The 22,106-nt window shown below is 40.1% G+C and overlaps 2 protein-coding genes across 2 annotated transcripts; one reads left to right on the top strand and one right to left on the bottom strand.

Moving 5' to 3' along the window:
- The first annotated feature begins 510 nt into the window (after positions 1 to 510).
- On the top strand, positions 511 to 5,438 carry LOC103971438 (dnaJ protein ERDJ3B). The gene is made up of 10 exons (XM_009385457.3): positions 511 to 756; positions 866 to 1,014; positions 1,155 to 1,281; positions 2,630 to 2,744; positions 3,060 to 3,176; positions 3,358 to 3,444; positions 3,846 to 3,905; positions 3,985 to 4,062; positions 4,817 to 4,888; positions 4,987 to 5,438. The coding sequence occupies exons 1-10, from the start codon at positions 656 to 658 to the stop codon at positions 5,143 to 5,145; spliced, it is 1,065 nt and encodes a 354-aa protein (XP_009383732.2). The 5' UTR covers positions 511 to 655; the 3' UTR covers positions 5,146 to 5,438.
- Positions 5,439 to 8,086: 2,648 nt separating this feature from the next.
- Positions 8,087 to 11,974, bottom strand: LOC103971437 (probable beta-D-xylosidase 2). Its single transcript, XM_009385456.3, has 6 exons — positions 11,535 to 11,974; positions 10,386 to 10,676; positions 10,126 to 10,295; positions 9,891 to 9,988; positions 9,045 to 9,809; positions 8,087 to 8,951 (listed from the first exon to the last, which is right to left on the bottom strand). Exons 1-6 carry the CDS (start codon positions 11,955 to 11,957, stop codon positions 8,353 to 8,355), a joined length of 2,346 nt encoding a protein of 781 aa, XP_009383731.2. The 5' UTR covers positions 11,958 to 11,974; the 3' UTR covers positions 8,087 to 8,352.
- Positions 11,975 to 22,106: the final 10,132 nt, after the last annotated feature.

Genomic DNA, 22,106 nt, shown 5'->3' on the forward strand with positions numbered 1-22,106 from the left:
ACGGCCATAATATTTGAGGCTCGTCACTGGATGCCGATATGACCGTCCGATCTGATTTGTGGTGAAAAATGATCGTTAATAATAAAGAAACATTTTTTACGCAAAAAATGAACCAAAAAATTAGAGAGAAATCATCAAAATTTGGATAATACCAACACCAATGGTTTGGATTTCCCGTCATGAGCTCGTCAGATTCGATTTCGGATCCTTTCTTGTGTCGGCTCCGATATGACCCGATAACGCCCATAAAAGCTGTGCGGTAGTGTGGAATACTTAAATCCCGTAGTACCTACCGAACACGAAACACGCTTTCGATTGAATGAATAGTGACCACCTCTCGCCTACCTTGCCCCGCGGAGAACGTAACGGAAGGTTGAATAATAACACGTGTTCCTTTTCTATTCGTTCGAACACCAAATCCCTCCCATCGCATTGGCCCGCTTCGGTCGAACCACGTTTCCGAAGACCGTCACGTTGACACTCCCACTTAAAATGTGGAGGAAAAGGAGCGGAAAAGAAAGCCGTTCCCACGCAGAGGTAGACGATCCGGTCCCACCGGCAGACTCGATTCCACCTCCGAACCCTAAATTTCACCCCTCATCTGTCGATTCACAATCCAAAATCCTCGATTCGGTCCTGCTTCTGAGGACTCCAGATGCTAATCCCAGGTGCCTCAGATCCCATGGCGCCTTCTGTGAGGCGGGGGCTCCTCCTTTTCGTCTTCCTTCTGTCCCACGTTCTCTGCGTTCTCGGAGGGTACGATTTGGTCCTTGTAGAGTGGGCTTCCTCGAATGATTGGCACTTTAAGCTTTCTAAATGATTTTACTGAGTTTTCTTGGTTTTTCGGATGGGTGGCTTCGTTTAGGAAGAGCTATTACGATGTATTGCAAGTTTCAAAGGGTGCTTCCGATGAGCAGATCAAGAGGGCTTACCGGAAGCTGGCTCTGAAGTACCATCCGGATAAGAACCAGGGAAATGAGGAGGCCAACAAGAGATTTGCAGAGATCAACAATGGTAGCGATTTCGATCAGTTTTCTTTACTGAAACTGGACATGATTAACTCTTTTCTTTACGCTAGAGCACGAATTATACTCTATTATACTCAAATTTTTGTTTTGCGTTCGTTTCTTTCTTTTTTGATACGTCGTTATCAGCATATGAAGTGCTCTCGGATTCGGAGAAGAGGAATATATATGATCGGTATGGAGAAGAGGGCCTTAAGCAGCATGCTGCTGGCGGTGGAAGAGGCCCAGGGATGAACATCCAAGACGTATTTAATGAGTAAGAGATTTTTCTTGTCCTTTTTTTCTGCAATAGATCCTTTTTCTCATTCTATATAATTTCTGTAGTCATTCTATGCAAACACAAATGACTATGACCTTTAAAGTCATATTTGGGCTTCAGATGTCTGTTACTTCTTTGGTTGCTCATCTGCTAGATAATATGAACTCCCCTTTTCAACTTGATCAAATCGACCAATCTTGTCCATGGCATTAAGAGCTTTCTGAATGGACCAGCAGGACCTTTTGATCAAATCAAGAATTTATCTGTTCTTGCTCCAGCCTTCTGTAGCAACATGATCAAGAATACTTAAGTTGCAAACTCCATTGGAGTTATGATAAAAAATTGGTTATGTTATGAATTCTAAATAAGCAATAAAGTGCAATAATTTGAAATGTCTTAATCAGCCTTGTGAAAACAAGAGTGAGCACTTTGATACATATCATCTATCCATATAGTGTGCACAATTTGCCTATGAAGTAACAAGCTAACGGCATAATTATGTAACATTTTTCCCGTATCATTCTTCATAGTGCATATTTAAGAACTATTAGAAGGATGAATAAGGAGCTCCGATATGAATCTACTATATATAATGTTTTTAAGTTCTCTGCTAGTATTAATTTTGTGCGTGTTTGGAGGGTAAGCATTATGAGCCACAGATCTGATGGGATGAATGACAAGTATGTTAGATTCTTGATCATTCATAGTTTCAGGTGTCTTCAACTTCACTGTGGATATTTTATGTTTTCTCATGTTAATTGGCATTGTTTCTTGCTCAAGCAAGACAAAAAACTGTCGCTGCATTTTCAATTCCACAAACTTTTACTTGAAATGACTTAACAACAAGGTGTTGTATCTTGGTTTCAAGGTACAAATTATTGCTACTGGTCCTCGTGACTTTGGTTTTCTGTTTGGCAAATGACTGTGTCTGTCAAATTTGCTTTTTATAGTTTACACTACCAAATGATAACTTGTAGGTTGGTTTACATCTGGAACTATTGAAATTGGCAAAACTGACTGCAACGTGCAGAAAGCTAAAAGATTTTCAGTTCACTACTGGCAATATCAATTGGCAACTTAAAAGCATATGATCCATGTTTGTTTCTTCTGTTAGTTTCTACTTGCTTTCTTACCAATTGTTGGTTTGCAGCTGTTCCTGTGCTGATTTTAGCCTGCTATTTTTCTGTTTTGTGCTTTGAGCCATCTCGTTTACTGTATGCAGTGTCCTGGGAAACAAGTTAATGTTTTTCTCTGTTGGTTTATTTGGGTGCATTTTTCTTCTTGAAGCTTTTGTATTGGACTAAAATTCGAGTCTCAAGTTCCGCTCACATCTTTGTCTTGCTAGATTCTTTGGAACTGGTCACCAAGAAGACCAGGAGGAATCAATACCGAAAGGTGATGATGTAATCATTGAATTGGACGCAACACTAGAAGATTTATACATGGGAGGTTCATTGAAGGTAATGGGATTGGGTTTTCCTTTGGGTTTCTACTTTGCCAACTCTATGAACCATTGATAACTTTCTGGTTGACTAAATACTTCAAACACTATTTAATAGGTAACAACCTGTAGTAACTAGTTTTGCATGATGTTCTTTGGTTTTTTAGCTTTCCTTCCCTGTTTCCTTGTATTGGAGATCTGCAATGAACTATTTCAGCTTATTGACTTTGGATCATCTAGGATAGCTTGTAGGAGAATAGATTCTTGAGGCAATCTTGTGGTGCAACTTTCCTGATTTTATGTTATTTTTCTCCTTTGGTGTGATATTAATCAGGTTTGGAGGGAAAAAAATGTCATAAAGCCAGCCCCAGGAAAAAGACGCTGTAACTGCAGAAACGAAGTATATCACAGGCAAATTGCTCCAGGAATGTTTCAGCAGATGACAGAGCAAGTAATTGTTCCATGTCAATAAGAATACCCTGAAATATTTACTATCTTTAGATTTCTCAACATGGGGATGAGTATTTCTTACTTGCATTACTGAGAACTTGCTGATTGAGCATTCCTGTCTTTGTGTAAGAAATTACAGAAATTTTGGTATCTTGTATTAAGATTATATCTTCTTGTCTCAGGTTTGTGAGCAATGCCCAAATGTGAAGTACGAGCGAGAAGGTTATTTCATTACAGTCGATATCGAGAAGGGGATGCAAGATGGGCAAGTAAGCTGCCAAATTTGATATTGGCTTTGGTATTATGGATACTATTAGCTGAGCAATTCTTAGTAGCTGCACTATTTTGGGCTTGCTATTCTTGTTACTGTAAGACTTCCTAAAGCTGGCCTTTCTCTGATTTAACTGTAGTATTTATTATAGTTAGAATACATCAAGTGCAGAGTTTTTCGTGCTTATCTTTGTTTAGAACTCTACTTGTTTCTGGATTGAATTGTATTAAAATTCAATACAAAATGTTCAGCATTTGCTAGATTTTTCTGGAGTCTTCGAGTTTGTTTCCCTATTTTGGTTATGGTTGATAGAACTTTTCTGTTCAACCACCTTTGTGTTGAATCTCTAAAATTCATGTAGCTTCCTAACTCATTCCTAAATTCTGGATCCTACGACAGGATGTGCTATTTTATGAGGATGGGGAACCTAAGATCGATGGAGAAGCTGGAGATTTGAAGGTTTTTCATATATTTCATTGAAAATTATGTCAATAGTTTTAGTTAACTTCTTTCTGAACCCAGTCATTGTTCTGAGCAGTTTAGAATTCGAACAGCACCCCATGAGCGCTTTAGAAGGGAAGGCAATGATTTGCATACTACTGTGACCATTTCACTGGTAATTCCTCTCGTTTAGTTTCTTCATATCAGTGTCGCATGAGTTTACCACCATGACCACTGTGGTTTATGGCTGTACTTCAAAGTTCCTACTTTCTGATTCGGCATAAGTTGTCGCCATTTAGATTATTGCATAAGCTGTTGCCATTTAGATTTCTGCCACAGGCAAGAGGCTTAATCTGGCTTGTCGTCCTTCATCTGATGATGACTAAGAGCACTCTTCTTTTCCTGCATACTATTGAGAACCTTCAGCACAATAAATTGCAAAGCCTTAACTCATTTTCGAGTCTTCCATATTTTTATTCATCTTGAAGCTCCTTTTATTGATCAAATCCATCTCTGGCAGTTAGCATTCTTGTATCTTGTAATAGTTAAGGCTTCTGTTGAGCCTTGTCAGTGTTTTAAATTTGTTTGTTACTAGAAATTTTAATGCTGTCATCAATTTTATCCTTTAAAGCTTTCCTGGAGCAGTACACGACCCACAAATTGTTAGTAGCCGCCATCATCGTTGCCTTTAATATTCTCAAACAACATGCCTTTAGCTGTTATGTTGCGACTAGACACTGAGGACATGTAGAGTTGCCATTCAAAATTATTCAATATATCAAAAAAGAAACATTAAGTTGATACTCCCTAAATTTACTTGTTCATACAAGTTGCAATCCTGGGTGCTGTCGTGCGTGTTAAATCAGAATTTATTTTTGTTCTCTTTTTTTAATGTTTAAATTCACTAACAACTCCAGCTTCTCTTTCAGCTTCAAGCACTTGTGGGTTTTGAGAAAACTATCGAACATCTTGATGAGCATCCATTGGAAATAGGCACCAAGGTGAGTTAAACAGTCATGTCATCATCGTCAATTTGAAAGTTTGTTCATTCCCAAGTACTTTTCGTCATTTCAAATGGATTTGGTGATTCCTTTTTCAGGGAATTACTAAGCCTAAAGAGGTGAGGAAGTTTAAAGGCGAAGGAATGCCACTGCACCTAAGTACAAAGAGGGGGGATTTGTTAGTCACTTTCGAAGTTTTGTTCCCCAAGTCTCTGACTGAAGACCAGAAGAACAAGATAAAGTCTGTTCTTTCTTAAAGTCAACATTCTTGGCATGATAGAAACATTACAATACCCTTGTATCACGAAGAACCCATCCAAATGGTTCTTGGAAGGGCTATCATTTGTAATTTTGTTCGGTTCCCTGCTTCTCCTCGACTATTTTTTCGACAGTGAGATGTAAGCTTAGAGAGGAAGACGATCATTTGAAATGCTATTTAATCTCTCTGGTTCCTTGGCAACAAGGAAAACTATCAATCGGATGAAGTGATAGTTGATGTAATCTTCTATTACTTGCAGGAAATGAGATTGGCTTTTATTTTGCAGCTTTAGTCAAAGAATCAATTCTTTCATTTGCCCTCGATGCCATTCTAATTGTATAATAATGTTGAATTCTTTCATTTGCTAGTTATCCTTTGCATCAAACCAATATTTAAAATTTAATTTGAAAGTTCATCTAACATATGTGAGTCAGGTTTGAACTCCTCGAGATAGTATTTGACAAAAGCTCTTCTGTTCTACTTCCCTTAAAAAGGTATTAACTTGAGCAATTTACGGCTCATTTTTTTTAGATAGGAGAAGATCCTAAGGTCTTTAATATGATCTCTTAGAAGATTATATGCTATCTATCCTAAGGAGGAAGGAGTATCATTGCTTCTAAGGACTTTGTACGAATCGAGTGAATTTTTTATTGATATTTGTGCAGACATTTTATACGGTCCCTTTATATGCATGCTTATTAAGTGAATCTTGAAATTTAAAAGTAATCTCTTTCAAGTGCTTGCTGTTTTTATATGGTTAGACCTTTAGCACCTTAAAGAAATTCTACACCTTTCTCTTGTAGAAGATATTTTCTTTGAATTTAGGTCATGTCTGATGGCTAGTGTTTATGAAATTCAATATAATAAGCAATTTCACTCGTCCTTTTTGAGTGGCATCGGTTGGTATTGTTGAAAATTATTGTTTTTAGAAATATGCTATGCGTAGGTTAGTATGGTTCAAAAATATATTTTTTTTAGTTCAAAAATATTAAATATTTTTGCTTTATATATATTATATATGAGTAAATTCTAAAAACAACCTTTTATTTTCATAAATTTTTAATACCGTATCTTTGGAAAAGATACATTGCTTTTTGCCTCCACGTTACTTACTATGAGGTCCTTGCCTCTTCTCTTTTGTTTCTTCCACCTCTTCTCTATCATCATTTTCATCTTTCCTCCCTCATTTCTTCTATTGCCATTAGTAAGATCCTATCTTTTATTAATAACATCGGTATCACCCAGCAATGAATCAATGTCATTGTCATTGATACATCCAGACCTTTGTTGTTGGGCCTTCGTCGAGGTTAACAATGAAAACAATCGTCGATGTTAACCATGAAAATGATAGGGATGATAAGGCGAAGGAGGCCTTAACGACCTCCCTTCACTCATCTTTGTATGTTGCACTCTCGTCTCTTATCCGTTTATAGTGAGAAAGAAAATATTTTTGAGATATGTCTTTTTGAGAGATCGTTTGTCTTGATCGGAAAAGACGAGGCAATGGTGGATAGGAATTTATTAAAGAAAAGATTTTTTTTATTTATATAAAGTAAAATAATATTTTAAAGATAAATAAAAAAAATAAATTTAAAATTTAAAATATAAACTATCACGTCTTTGCCAGCAACACGTTCCAAATAGCTGTGACGCAGGTTGAAAGAGGAATGAGCTGCTTGCTTAACCGCAAGTGATGACCCGTAGAGAGACCCGTGCGGCGAAGCGGCGCGTGCTCCGCCTCCTGCATTCTACACGCCCTCACCCTGTCCTCGGGATTCGCTTCTCACCCTCCCGTCGCTGTCGGGGTCATTGAACTTGACGCTGCCTCTGGTCACAGGTTCGACGCCCAAAAGTTTTTCGACGAAATGCCACGCAGAGATATTATCGCGTGGAATCTAATGTTCAATGGCTTCTGCCGAAGAGGCGACGTGGAAAGCGCGATTGGCCTCTTTAGATGGATGAGCGAGAGGAGCGTGGTCACTTGGAATTCCATGATTGCCGGCTTCGCCCGTCGTGGCAGAGACGCCGACGCATTGCAGTTTTTCCAGGAGATGTGGGACTACTCCGGGTTTGAACCCGACGACGCCACATTGGCCGCAGTGTTGCCGGTCTGCGCTCGGTCGGGTAACTGCGATGTCGGGAGTAAAATACATCGCTATGCCGAAAGAAAAGGATTGTTGAAGGACGCCGTCCACGTCGGGAACTCAATCATCGACATGTACTGCAAATGCGGGGATTTAGCCAGCGCTAAATCGGTTTTCGACCAGATGCCCAGGAAGAGTTCGGTCAATCGGCCTTGATTTGTTCGATGAAGTGATGAGGAGAGTCGAGAAGCCCAACGCCGGAACGTTCATGGGAGCTCTCGGCTGCTGCACTCATGGTGGCTGGGTAGACAAGGGTCGAGAGTTGTTCCGCTCGATGCTTGCTGAGCGTGGAATCCAGCCGTGGCACGAGCATTACGGCAGCATGGTGGACCTCTTGGGGAGGTGCGGCCATGTCGAAGAGGCTCATGACTTGATCAGGAGTATGTCTATGAGGCCGAACGCCGCCATTTAGGGCGCGTTGCTTTAGTGCGTGCAGAAACCACCTGGAGGTTCGCGTTGCAGAGGTGGCCGCGAAGGAGCTTATTGAGCTTGAGCCATGGAATTCGGGGAACTACGTGCTGTTGGTCAATCTTTATGCGGAGATGGGACGATGGGAGGCTGCGGAGGAAGTGAGGAGGTTGATGAAGGGGAATAGCGTGCAGAAGGCGCCAGGGCGGAATCTTGTAGGCTCAGAATGCGGCTGAGGAAGAACTCAAACTGGAGAAGACGAAGTTCTTCGTTCAATTGGTGGAGCTTGCGATTGCCCCACTGCCTATCTTGTGGACAAAACCAGGCGGCAAACGAGTTACAATCAATCAGAAGCAGCGGAAGAAGAGGATTTTTCGGTCCGAACTCTTCTGGTAAACATATATTTATTGAGATTAATCGACTTACAACAAGAAACCTTTCGTCGAACACCACTAGCACGTTATCTTGTGCGAACTCTTATTCTTCAATCCGCATGAATAATCAGAACATCCGTCATCTGATCTTTGCCCTCCATCTTTGAGAGCATTGGTCAGTACAGAGATCCCACAAATTCAAAGGGCGCTACTACTGTCTATACGAGCTTTGTTGACGAAGCAATCCTACGTCTTATTCTTACTTTTTTATTGCAGCTCCTATCGACTCAGAGATTCGGCCTGCAACGAGATGGTGTGCGTCAGATCGCCTACATGGAGGCTGTGCTCGCCCAGTGGAATCCGCCGGATGCCGTCACCGTCAGCCACGGTGAGATCCCTGCACACGTCCACGCCCAGGAGGACCCTCACCTGCTCCCCGGCGGCGAGGTGTACCTTCTCGAAGGCCACCAGTTGCTTACTGGGGGCACCGTCCGCGGCCGGCGGCCTCCAGTACACGAGCACCGTGTGGGACCCGTCGCGATCGCCAGCGTTCGTCACGTCTACGTGAACGGGGACGGAGAGGCCGTCGCACCGTGCGTGGGTGACCGGGACCGTTCGGCCTGGCTCGCTCGCGTTGAATAATGGTTCCGCTCGTAGCCCATCAAGCTGGACCGAGACTTGGGCCGGTGTGTCGGCCAGGGCGTGGGTGAATTTGGTGTAGCTCAGGCCGTGGCCGAAGGAGTACACGACCGGTCCATCGTAGAACCGATACGTCCTGCCCGGGTAGCCTGTCGACGGGTCGGCTCGCATGGCCATGTTGGTCATCGTCACTTTCTCCACGTACTCCTGGGGGTACCACGTCACCGGCAATTTACCACCTAGTAAAACAGTGCCACAAAAAATTACACGCCGAAAATAAGAGATTAGCACATAAAGATGGAATATTTAAGTGTAGTGTTGGTGGTTAGTACCTGGATTGTGTGCGCCAAAAATCACTTCGGCGATGGCCGTTCCGCCGGCTTGGCCAGGGTACCCCGCCCATAGAATGACTGCGATGTTTGGGTCGTCCTTGGCGAACGACACGTCGACCGGCCCGCCGCACATGAGCACCAGCACCGTCGGCCCCCGGCAGGCTTTCGCCACCTCCGACACCAGCTCCTGTTGCCGGCCAGGGAGGAGGAGCCCCACCCTGTCCCGCCCCTCGGACTCGATGGATTGATCCAGACCCACCACCACAATTGCGGCGTCCGCCCGGCGGGCGGCTTCCACTGCTGCTCCGATGGGCTGCTCTCCGCTGCAAGCCACGTTATTGCAGCCGACCTGGTGTACGGTGTCCACGTACCCACCGATCCCTTGAAGAGGGCTCGTGTAGGCACAAGGAACACCGGCATAGTTTCCGATCATGGTGACCGTGGCATCCGAGTTGGGACCGACGACGGCAACGGTTCGAAGGTGAGACGGCGACAGCGGCAAGGTGCCGGCATCGTTCTTGAGCAACACCATGGCTTGCCGGGCTGCCTCGAGGGCGAGGTTCCGATGGGCCTGGGTGCACACGTGTTGTGGACCGAGGTTGCCGAACGGCTGCTGCGACGGCTCGCCGTCGAACATCCCCAGCCGCATCTGCACGGCGACCGTGTGGGTCAACGCGGCGTCGACGTCGGCTTCACTTACCTTGCCTTGCTTCAAGGCACTTTCAGTATGCTGTGCCAAGAATTGCCCACAATCCAGATCCAATCCTGAAACATAAGAACATCAGGTAATTAACATAACATAGCTGACAATAAAATGGGCTAATCTAACTCTAGTAGCATATCTACCTGCTTTGAGTGCATATGCAACTGCATCCTCAGGGGTGGAGGTGTAATGCTGTGCGCTATAGAAGACACCAACGGAGTCACAGTCGGAGACGATGTACCTATACAACCAGATGAAGAAGAGTGTTCCCATTAGCTTTCTATGTAACAGGCAGTTGATTTGATTTGCTTCTGCTGCTGCTGCTGCTGCTGATGATGATAGATGATGATGATGATGATGATGATGATGCTGACTGACCCATTGAGCCTCCATTGGCCACGAACCGTGTGGCGAAGAAGGTTCGAATCAGCACAACTGGGGACTCCGTTGACTTGGTTGTAGGAGCACATCACACTCGCCACCTTCCCTTCCACCACACAAGCCTTGAAGGGAACATCGTACGTGTCCTCCAAGTCTTGCTTGCTCACCTGTCAAACCCACACGGTCGGTCAGATGAAGAAGAAAGCAGTGGAGGAAGGTACGACACAGCAACAGCAATATTAGCAACAAGAGCGTGCCTTGGCATTGAAGTGGAAGCGGTCGACCCCCTTCCAGTTGTCGAGGTCGTAGGCGGTGTAGTGCTTGCAGCAGGCGGCGACCTTGAGGCGGGCATGGCTGCCGCCGCCGTTTGCTTGTTGGAGGCCGCGGACGTAGGCGGCAGCGTAGCGGGCGGACACGGCGGGGTCTTCGCCGGGGGTCTCCTGGCCGCGGCCCCACCGTGGGTCCCTGTATATGTTCACGTTGGGGCTCCAAAACGTCAGCCCGGCTTGGCCTCCGTTGTACATGGCCCGAGCCTCGTCCGACACAACCTGCCTCAGATTAGTAGTAGTAGTAGCAGTCATCACATTAGATTGCTGTGGGCAACGTATACAGCGACCAAAGAGAGTGAAGAGGAGAATGGAGAGCAACACATCAGCCACCGACAACAAAGGATAGGGACAGTTAAAAGGCAGTTAATGGACTTGGATCGAGAGTTGAAGCGTGAGTTAAATTTGCTGTGGTGGTTACTAAATCCACCGCAAAAGTCAGGAAGGAAAACTGGAGCTCCACCTAACGCTCATCCCTCTCCAATCATGTCTTTACAACACCCAACTCACATGGCCTTCTCCTCAGTGGCCAACCCTACAATGGGACAGTGGTTTGTGAGGAAGAATTGGAAGATAGCTGCGACTTGAATGCATCACATCACCACGTCCGATCTGTATCTGTGACATATCAAGTTTGCAGTAGGAAACACATATAGGCCTGCCCATGAACCGATGCTTCCTCCAGCTTTCATCCTATTATTGTCTTCGTCCACGGGGGTAACTTGGATGGCCAGATTCCACAAACAATAATTGAGCTTTGGACAAATAGAGGAAGAGGAAGCTGACAGCGTAAGTTGGCAGCTCAGCTTCTCAAGTTTAACTCGGGTGTTCCTCCTATTCATAAAGGAAACTATGGAGTGACATAGACTTGCATGTTAAGCTACAATATTCTTGAGAAAAGCCTTTGGGGTAAAGACAATGTTCACTGGCTTTACCAAGGCAAAGAGAAAGAAGAAAAGGTTGGAATGACAAGTCGGTGGTTAATGGCATTGTTGCCATTGCACGGGTGTCGGTGCCGTTACCGGCCAGGTGAGAGAGTATGGAAGTAGAAGAACGAGGGGAGGGGGAGGGAGTACGGACCTGACCCATGAGCTCCCAGAGAGTGGCATTGAAGGAGGCGGCGGAGGAGATGACCTGGGGAAAGCTGGTGGCGCCAGGGAAGGCGCCGCCGAAGCGGACGCCGGGCCCGGCGTTGGACACCCCGTGCAGCGCCTCCGACCACCACTGGTACCCGGGGATGCCCAGCCGCGGCACCCCCGCCGCGGTGTTCACCAGCAGCGCCACCTTCTCCGCCACCGTCAACCGGCCGACCAGGTCCCGCGCCCTGGCCCGGATCGGCTGACCCCGCTGGCAGAACGGCAGCCCCGCCGCAGGGCTCCCCGCCCCGCAGGCGAACGCTGCATTGGTAGCGGCACCTCCGGCCCGTACGAGGGCGGCGGCGACGACAATGGCGAGGTGGAGGAGGATGTAAGAGGAGCTACGAGGTTCGCCCATAAGTGACATTAGTCGAGCGTGAAGGCGATCGGAGAGGATTGGAGGTATAAATAGAGTGCGAGACGCTCTAATAATAGCGGGCCACAATATGTTTTGGAAGAGATGGGATCCAATAACAAAAGAGGAGAAAAAAAAAAAAAGAGTAAATAATAATAAAAAAATAGTAAAATACTTCCATCTTGGGTCCTCTCACAAATTAATTACATACATCATCCATATGCTATTTAGGCACATCATATGGAGGTTATTGCTACTATAAACTAAACTCCAATAAATTATCGATGGGTTAATATTTGGATCATCTACTAAATGTTTGATGGATAAAACTTTCTAGATACTTTTTCTTAAATGAAACACCTAACTCTTGACTTACTCTTTATTTCAAGATGCATAGATATTTGGTATTTCTTAGATGAATCGTCAATGTAGAGACGTCGATATCTATCTTTCAGACTGAAATATAGAATCTTAGGAAGGAACATGAGAATCATACGTCAACATTCTGACTGATATGGAATATTATCCCTCATTAATTATTATATTCTACCATCCAATATCGTTGTGGAGATATGGATATCCCACCAAACTAAGAACTTTTGATGTTAATTTATAGCAACGTTATCTTCATAGAGCGTGTCCAAACAGAAAGTGTATGTAGCATGAGAAGAGTGTCCAAGTAGAACATGTATGTGGCATGAGAACGAACAGCAATCATGACATGGTTCCTTGGTGGCTGTAGCATGCAAGAAAAGAAAAGAAAGAGCTTGGGAATCCATGACACGCCCACCACAGTAAAGGAATCAAGCTCACCTCTGTCGTCCTAACGCTTACTTTGCCACTATAAGCAAGGGTGATGAGATCTAGTTGTATATTCTGCAACAGGAGGAGAAGCAACCAAACAAGTGTGTGAGTTCAGATTCATCTTCTTCCTTTTTTTTCTTCAGACTAAGCTGGGTGTCATAGGTCTGATAACGATTCGAATCGAATCGGACCGAAATCGACTTAGTTTGATGATTCGTCCGTTTTAAACTGAATTCCATAATTTTAAAAATAATTTTTTTATATATATATTTTAAATTTTAATTTCAAAATTGGCACTTGCCAATTCGATTCTGATTTTTAATTTTAAAAAATCGAAATTATCAATATGCTGTCGAACCCCCGTAGCTGTCACATTAACCTCCAATTATTTGGAGTACTGCTCATTTATTCTTCCTTCTACCGAGAGAGAGAGAGAGAGAGAGAGAGAGAGAGAGAGGAAAAGCAGAACAAGTTTGAGTAAGAAGCATTTAAGAAAAAGGACGATAGCACAGAAAGTACACGAGTCCTTTTCATCCTCTCTGTTATCTCGACATATAATGACAGGGCAGCAGCTGTCGGCAGACAGAAATATATTATCATGTATCTCCTTTTAGGTCCAAGAAATCGAGAGGCGGATGGTTCATCGTTTAGAGTGCCTTCCACTGGTTTCCCAGGAATAATTGAGCACGAAGACAGATCTCTCTCTTGGGTTCATCTTTCGACCTTGTGACATCAAACATCCAGTAGCAAGTATTCTCGGACAACTTCTAGGAGGTGAAGTTTGAGAGGCAATGAGTGGTGAAAGAAAGAATACTTTTACATCGCTAATAATCTAAAGAATGGGATGATTTATTTGATCTAATAGTAACATGACTTGGAGGCAAAGTTTTGAATCAGAAAACGATCGGATGACATACATTAGATTTAACATGCAACGTAATGTTCAATTTCATATATGTTAATCTTAATCCAAACGTTTGCTTTGCTCGAAAGGCTCCTTTATCTCCACTCCCATCCATCGCTATTCTTCAAAGTAATACATTGGCTTTCCAGGCATGGATGGGCTCTCTTTGTTCTTTTGCCACTCTCACACAGATTATTTATACTCAAAGGTAAGAATGGGAGTTTGAGTAAACTAATAAGAATATATTATTTATATATATATATATGTATGTATAGTTTGGAAGGGCTTTTGGACCCATCCTAACCACTTAATATAGGTAGAACTAACTTAACCCCACATCTGTTGTCCAAAAAGTAAGCTCTTACAGTCTTTTAGGCCCCCTACGCACATCACCAATCCCTTTCTTCTCCTTTGCCATGAACATGATTGACCCACATTGCTTCTCAACATGACCTACATTTTGCAGCACTCTTATAGTAGAGGATCACAAGCTAGTTTTACCAATGCCATTTTCCTAACATGCATGTGATGCTGCTCTTCCTCCAACTTTTAACTTCCCAGCTTTTATGGGATATAATGTGTTATTCCTGATATGATCCAAGACAAAAGAGAAGCCAGAGAGCACAAGGGTCAAGATGTTTAATGAATCCACCAAACTTTCCTTGCTTATGTGAGAGCAAACAGCTTGGCAATCACAATCACATTTAATTTCTATGAAGAAAAGCCTCTGACAAGAAGTAAAAGGTGTAATAGAAAAAGAAAAGAAAATTCTTATGAGCTTCCACTAGCTTGGTTGTTCTGACAAGAATCTTTGTTGGGGTCTATCAAGCATATTATTACTGACCCTTCGGCTGTGACATGCAAATCCCCGGGTTACCTAACAATGAAGACTCATAAATTTTGAGTGGTCTCATCATGGTTGTTAGTGTGGCTGCATGGAGCTGTCGCATATTGGTAAAATATCACATCACACCCTCAGACTAGTATTACACCATTGGAATGATGATTTCTTCATGACAAACAGTGACATGAAAATAATAAATGTGTTTGATTGCAAGTATGAGGAACAGTTGTTGATGAGACACACGTTATCTTGTGATAATCCAACCCCACACTCTATCGTATGTGTTTGTCTATGCCTTGTGCATCTATGGGCATGCAATATTAGTTACATAGTATTCAGTATTCGATGTGGGTCATTCCTTCCTTTGATGCTATTATATGGGTAAGAAGGGTTTTGATTCCATGTATTAAAAAAATTGATCTGATATCATAAAGAATAATCAAGAGAGTCAACAAAAAAAAATTTGAAAAATAAATTCAATAGTAGTGCATATCAGATTTACATAGTTCAACATTCATATTTTGCCTATCCCAAGTGATATTTGAAAAAAAAAAAAAAAAAAAAGAAATTACCAGCCTCCGATTAGCCATCTGTCCCATCCTAAGTGATATTAAAAAAAAAATACATTACCAACCTCCAATTAGCTACTTATGCATTATTTCTATTTATGGTAAAATTGCTTTTGATCAGGGGAGACATCCCATAAATAATCCAACCATGACAGTCTGGTTGTGCACCCTATCCTCCCTGTCAAAGGTCTCTTTTGCAGGAGATGATATTTCTGGGTGGATCAACACACACACACAAGAGAGAGAGAGAGAGAGAGAGAGAGGATATTCTGCAGAAGAAATATCAGAAATTAGGATCATTGCATTGCTAACCATTTATCAGGTTTCATTCTTTCATGACTTGTTGTCACTTGGTCGCCTCACTTCAAGTTTTTTTTTTCCCCCTCAAGCAATGTGATTGAGACAAATGAATCAGACTTGATGAAGGATTTCCATAAACCTTTCTATTCCTTTTAATTTAATTTTTTTTTTTTTTGGGTCAAAACAATCTTAATATGACTAGCTTGTCTCAACTCCACAGTTTACCAAAATTACATCTATTGAAAATGAGAAAAAGATAATTCTGCCTAATTAACATCCTATCATTTCAGTTTCATACATAAAACTCAGTTTGATAAAAAAATATTTATAACGTTCATGTAAAATTAGATTAAAAATTTAAAATTTTCTATACCTCCACACATTGGTTGGTAATGTCGATCACCCCCTCTCTTCCATTGGCCGCATGTACTTTCGAATGAGGATCGTGATAATTCACGATAAGACCTGATGGGTCGAACAAAGACGCATAATTAGAACTAAGACTATAACATACTTTTTTTTTTTTTAATTATGAGAGTAAAATAATTGTTTTATATAGCTAAGGTTGCCCTATGGGAAGAAAAAAAAAACTTAAAACTTTCCATAATCTTCTTTATTTTTTTCTGCTAATTTTGTACTATGTGATACTATATCAATCTTGCTATGCTTGCGCCTACAATAGAATCGTTCCTTAAGATAGTCTAAAGCTTAATTTTTTATTTTTATTAATCGAATCTAATTTAATTTTATTATTGAGTTTTTAGCCAACAAAATATACATCCTTAATACATTGTCACACACAAACTGCATTATCATTACAGGATAAAGAAGATACAAACAAAGGTTAGACATCTACGTTTCAACATATGTATTAGGCCAACCAAGAAGTAGTTGGCATGGCTTGAGAATCAGATCCGGTGTCACAGTTTGAATGTCCATCGTCGTGCGGCTGAACACCTCCACGAAGCGGAGCAAAGAGTTCATAGATTTCAACTTCTTTGTCGACTCCCTCACTAGTTCTTGAGGTTGGTATTCTAGGCATCCAGCCATAGATACTATTGTTGCTATAGTGTATGGAGCTAGATCTGTTAGAAATTTTGATATCAAAATGTGTTTCTAAAGCATTATAATAGAAACACAAGAAAACTAATGCAGAAGCGAAATAGTGTACCTCCAGCCATTATTGTCAAGAATTTCATCAACGGTTTTTTCTTGAACTTTGACACTTCTCGACTCAGAACCGTCGCTTTAGATGATGTAGGAAATCCTTTAGACTTCAAAGAGATGTTGAGCCCAGAGATCAAAATCCTCGTTTATATAGATGTTCTCTCATCAAAAATATTTATTATTACCAAATCATAATGTTCAAGAATTAATTCAAATTTATAACATTTGGACCATAATGAAGAATTTTAATGATATTAAATAAATTATTTAATAATAATAGTTTTATTTATAATGAATAAAAAATTAAAATATTTAAACCATAATAAATGAAGAAATTCATGATAATGAATTATGAATCTTAATAAGAACGATTACATTCTCCCATTTTGATCCATATGTTTAGCTTAATAATTTAAATTAATCTTTATTGAATAACTTTCTTAAGAAACAAATACATAAATCATAGCGATAAGTCCTTTAAAAGCGAGTATTATCATGTATCATGATGTATTTAATTTCTTAATCTTAATATGGTAATATTACTTAATGAATAAACCTTATGTTTATTCTTGATCCAGTAACAATATATTTTCTCAAAATAATGTGCACATGAATGGAAAAAATAGCATAATATATATAAGAGTTTCAATATCATTACAAAGTGGAACCAAGTCTCATTTTCTCTACATGATCCTTGAATTTCAGAGGTGGTATGCCTTTAGTCAAAGGATTAGCAATAATCAATTTAGTGCTAATATGCTCAATGACCACTTTCTTTTTTTTACATGTTCTCTTATGGCTAAATACTTAATGTCGATATATTTAACTTCTACTTTTATTGTTTTTAGCCATAAAGACAATAGCTAAATTATCACAAAAAATTCTTAATGACCTAGAAATAGAATCTATGGTTTTAAGCCTAGAAATAAAACTATTAAACCATATGCCATGTGAAGTAGCCTCAAAACAAAAGACAAACTCAACTTCTATGGTAGAAGTAGCAGTCAAGGTCTGCTTAGAACTTTTTCAAGAAATAGCTCCACCAGCCATTATAAAAATATATACTGATATTGATTTACGAGAATCAACACAACCGACGAAGTCTGAATCTGAGTAACCAATCACATCTAGATTGTCTGTATGTCTATATATAGGCATGTAATCTTTTGTTTCTTGTAGATACCTCATCACTTTCTTTGCACCTCTCAAATGGTCCATACCTGGATTACTCTAATATCGACTTAGCATCCCCACAACAAATACAATATCATATCTAGCACAGACCTAAACATACATAAGGCTTTCTACGATAGAAGCATATGAGATGTTCTTCATTGATTCCCTTTCAAGGTTGTTCTTTAGGCATTGGTTCAAATTAAACCTATCACCTTTCACAATGGGAGCAACACTTGGTGAACAATCCTTTATCTGAAATCTTTCTAAAAGTTTATCAATATAGGTTTCTTATGATAGACCTAAAATGCCTCGATGCCTATTTCTATAGATCTTAATGCTAATGACATAAGATGCTTCACCCATATGCTTCATGTCAAAATTTTTAGAAAGGAATTGTTTCACCTCATGTAGTAAACCCTTATCATTAGTTGCAAGCAAAATATTATCTACGTATAAAATAAGAAAACATATTTTACTCCCACTGACCTTCTAGTATTTGCATTGATCCATGAGATTTTTAACAAATCCGAATGAAGAAATCACTTCGTAGAATTTAAAATATCATTAGCGGGAGGCTTGTTTTAAACCTGTATGTAAAATTCTTAAGCTTACAAACCATGATATGAATGAGCAAGTTGATTATAATTCTGCAAAAGACCCTTTAACTATTCATTGAGGACCAATAACAAGAGCGAAAACTAAAAGGATGAAAGAAGTCTTAACTTGTTTATTAGAAGACATTTGAAAGGAGCAAGCTAGTCAAAACTTGGTCAAGGTTCTATGGATACAAGAAGAGCCTAAAATAATCAACCTGATTCAAATAAGTCAACATCATGAAGAGAAAGTCCAACATTGAGAGAATGATGAATTTTAGTCATCTTTGAAGAATAAAGGTAATTCAACCATATTGGACCATATTAGGAATTGTGGGCTTATTCATAAATAATTATTCAAAACAATTTAATGTAGATTCATGAGTAATCTACGTTCATGCATTAGGAATATGAATGTCATTTAATATATTCATTCCCTTTGTACTTGGCCTTTGTACTATATAAACAAGGCTGACTCTCTTTGTAAGAGCACATTGAGAAGTATATTCAACTTACAAACATCGGTGAGTGTTTTGTTTTTAAGTTCTTGCATGAACTTTGGACTTATCAAGCATTTCTGTTTGTGGCGTTCAAAACCCAAGAAAAATCTTTGTTTTTTCCTTTCTAACTTATCAAGCTTCTTAGTTTGTGGCATTTTAAGAGAATCAAAGTACTATTCTAATTACTTCATCAAATTTTCATTGATTATGTGATTAGAATAGTTTTCCTAACTTCAATCTTGAACGATCCATCTTGTTTTAAATCGTTGGAGGGGGTCAATTTGCATTTCATATGTATCATAGCTCTTTAGCTATCAGGGTATATGGTTGCTAAGTTGAAGATTTCCATCATTTGGTATCAGAGCTCGGCTCAAGTTTGAGGTTTGCGTATCTATTTATTTGCTATCTTTTAGATTTTTTTCTTTTCTCTTCTTCTTCTTTTTGGCCAATATCTATAATTATTGTTCTTCTTTCATCTTCATTGTTGTGCTTCTTGTGTTATTACTATTCTTATTTGTAATTCCGCACTTTATGGTATAAAAAAAAGATCAAAAATTCAAAAAAAAAGAGAGAAAATAAAAGGCTAAAAAAAGAGAGAGGGAAAATCAAAGGTCAAAAAAAAAAAAAAAAGAGAGATCAGAATTAGAAAAAAAAATTACGAATTCAAAGAATACTTGCAAGTTACATAATTTGATCTTTGTTCATTTGAATTTCTATTTTGATTTGAAAATCTTTCTTCATTCCTAAAAAAAAAAAAAATCTAGTCTTTGCTTATGATTAAAGTACATTACACACACATTTAAATTGGTCTATCTTTTGTTTGCTTTTAAAGCTGTCCAATTTCACTATTTTTTTTTAATTACCATAATCTGAATTGTTTGTTTAGGTACCTTAGTTAATCTAAGAACTCAAATAACAAAACAAGAGAGGTAAAAGACAAGAGTGGTAAGATCAGTATAGAGAAAAGCCAAAAAAATTGTGTGAAACACGAGTGGAGTGAATCAAATCTAGAGTGAAAAAAAAAAAAGAAAAATGTGAGGGAGTGTTGGTGAGGTTGTTCTAACTTTGGTTTTCATATTGTATACATGTCTAAAGATAAAGAAGCGAGTTCTTCATCCAATGATCTTTTAGTTCAAGCAATGCAGCAACAATTTGAGCGTATGTTCAAAGTGATGGGAGTTGTAAGAGATCATCTAGAAAGGCATAATGATGTAATTAATAGATTGCAAGGTGAAACACGACGTGGGAGACAACCAACCTTTGTTAATGATGAATATGATGGTGGCGATGACGTGGATGATGACCAAGTTACTCTAATTGGTCAAGATATTAATCCTAGGAGACAAACTAGGAGAGGATGTTTTGATGGTGTGGACAGAAACATAGGCAGCATCAAAATGAAAATTCCTTCTTTTCAAGGGAAGAATAATCCAGATGCCTATTTGGAGTGGGAACGAAAAGTGAAGATGATCTTTGAATGTCACAACTACTCTGAAGAGAAAAAGGTAAAATTAGCCGCTGTTGAATTTTTTGATTATGCTATTGTTTGGTGGGATCAATTGTGTAAAGACAGGCGTAAAAATGGTGAAAGGCCCGTGGAGACTTGGTTGGAGATGAAACAAATCATGAGGAGGAGATTTGTCCCTAGCTATTACTATAGGGATTTGCATCAATGGCTGCAAACCTTGACACAAGGTTCTATGAGTGTTGATGAGTATCACAAGGAGATGGAGATAATCATGATAAGGGCTAATGTGGATAAAGATCGTGAGGCCACCATGGCTCGATTCCTGAGTGGATTAAATAAGAACCTTACTGATCTTGTAGAATTGCAACATTATGTGGAGATTGAAGACATGGTGAATGTGGCCATGAAGATTGAGAGGCAACTCAAAAGAAAAGGCACAAGGTATGATTCAAAACCTTATTCGGGTTCTTCTTCTTCTTGGAAACCGAATTGGAGTAAAAAGGATGATAAACCCATTGTTAAGCCTAAAATTGATGAGACTAAAGGTAGAAATGAATTAGGCAACAAGGGTAAAGGTGAGAATCTACCTAATCAAACTAGAGGTATTAAGTGTTTTAAGTGCCTTAGGCATGGACATGTGGCACGCGAATGTCCTAATAAAAGAGTTATGATCATGAGGGATGGAATTATAGAATTTGAAAGTGAGAAAGAGGATGATGAAGACATTCTAGAGGATACTAGTGATGTAGAGTATGCTAAAGGTGAAAATCTAGTTGTTCAACGCATACTTAGTTTGCAAAATGAAAATGATGAACATGGTGAACAACGTGAAAATCTGTTTCATACTTATTGTCTGATTGCTAACAAGTTGTGTAATGTGATTGTTGATAGTGGAAGTTGCACAAATGTGGCAAGCACCTTGCTTGTGGAGAAACTGAAATTACCTACTATCAAGCATTCAAAACCTTACAAGTTACAATGGTTGAATGATAGTGGTGTAGTAAAGGTAAATCGATAAGTGTTAATTTCCTTTTCAATTGGTAGATATAAGGATGAAGTTTGGTGTGATGTGGTACCTATGTATGCTAGTCATATGTTATTGGGGAGACCATGGCAATACGATCGAAGGGTAATACATAATGGATTCAAGAACCGTTATTCTTTGATCATAGATGGACAGAAATATCAGCTTGGACCTTTGCCTCCAAAGATAATTTTTGAGGACCAAATGCGCATAAAACAACAATATGAGGAGCTTGAGTCTTCATTAACCAAAACTTTGGGGAGGGAAAAAGAAAGAGAGAAAAAAGAAAATGGTGAGTTGAGTGATAAAAATGAGAGTATTGGGAAATACAAGGGGAGAGAAAACAAAGAAAGTTTGAGTGAAAGAAAAATGAGTGTTTATGCCAAAATGAGTGATGTGAAGAAAGCCTTAACCATGAGGCAGCCCTTACTTGTACTTATGTATAAGGATGTTCTAATTGTTTCTAACAAAATTGACAAGAGTTTGCCTAGTGTTATTGTTGATCTTTTGCAGGAAAATGAGGATCTCTTTCCCGAAGAAGTTCCTAATGGTTTGCCACCAATTAGAGGAATTGAGCATCAAATTAATTTCATTCCAGGTGCAAGCATACCAAATAAGCCAGCATATAGATGCAACCCCGAAGAGACCAAGGAAACCCAAAAACAAGTAAGTGAGCTTATGAAAAAGGGGTATGTGCGAGAAAGCATGAGTCCATGTGCAGTTTTTGTTATGTTGGTGCCTAAAACGGATGGATCATGGAGAATGTGTGTTGATTGCCGAGCCATCAACAAAATTACGGTAAAGTATAAACA

This window comes from Musa acuminata, chromosome BXJ1-11 (assembly GCF_036884655.1).
Source record: "Musa acuminata AAA Group cultivar baxijiao chromosome BXJ1-11, Cavendish_Baxijiao_AAA, whole genome shotgun sequence".
NCBI classification, from domain to species: domain Eukaryota; kingdom Viridiplantae; phylum Streptophyta; class Magnoliopsida; order Zingiberales; family Musaceae; genus Musa; species Musa acuminata.

Coding starts and splice junctions, on each gene's coding strand:
- LOC103971438 (XM_009385457.3), top strand. CDS start 656: ATGCTAATCCCAGGTGCCTCAGATCCCATGGCGCCTTCTGTGAGGCGG. Junction 3,445..3,845: donor AGGGGATGCAAGATGGGCAA/GTAAGCTGCCAA, acceptor ATCCTACGACAG/GATGTGCTATTTTATGAGGA. Junction 3,906..3,984: donor GAGAAGCTGGAGATTTGAAG/GTTTTTCATATA, acceptor TGTTCTGAGCAG/TTTAGAATTCGAACAGCACC.
- LOC103971437 (XM_009385456.3), bottom strand. CDS start 11,957: ATGTCACTTATGGGCGAACCTCGTAGCTCCTCTTACATCCTCCTCCAC. Junction 10,677..11,534: donor TCTGGGAGCTCATGGGTCAG/GTCCGTACTCCC, acceptor AATCTGAGGCAG/GTTGTGTCGGACGAGGCTCG. Junction 10,296..10,385: donor GCTTCCACTTCAATGCCAAG/GCACGCTCTTGT, acceptor TGGGTTTGACAG/GTGAGCAAGCAAGACTTGGA.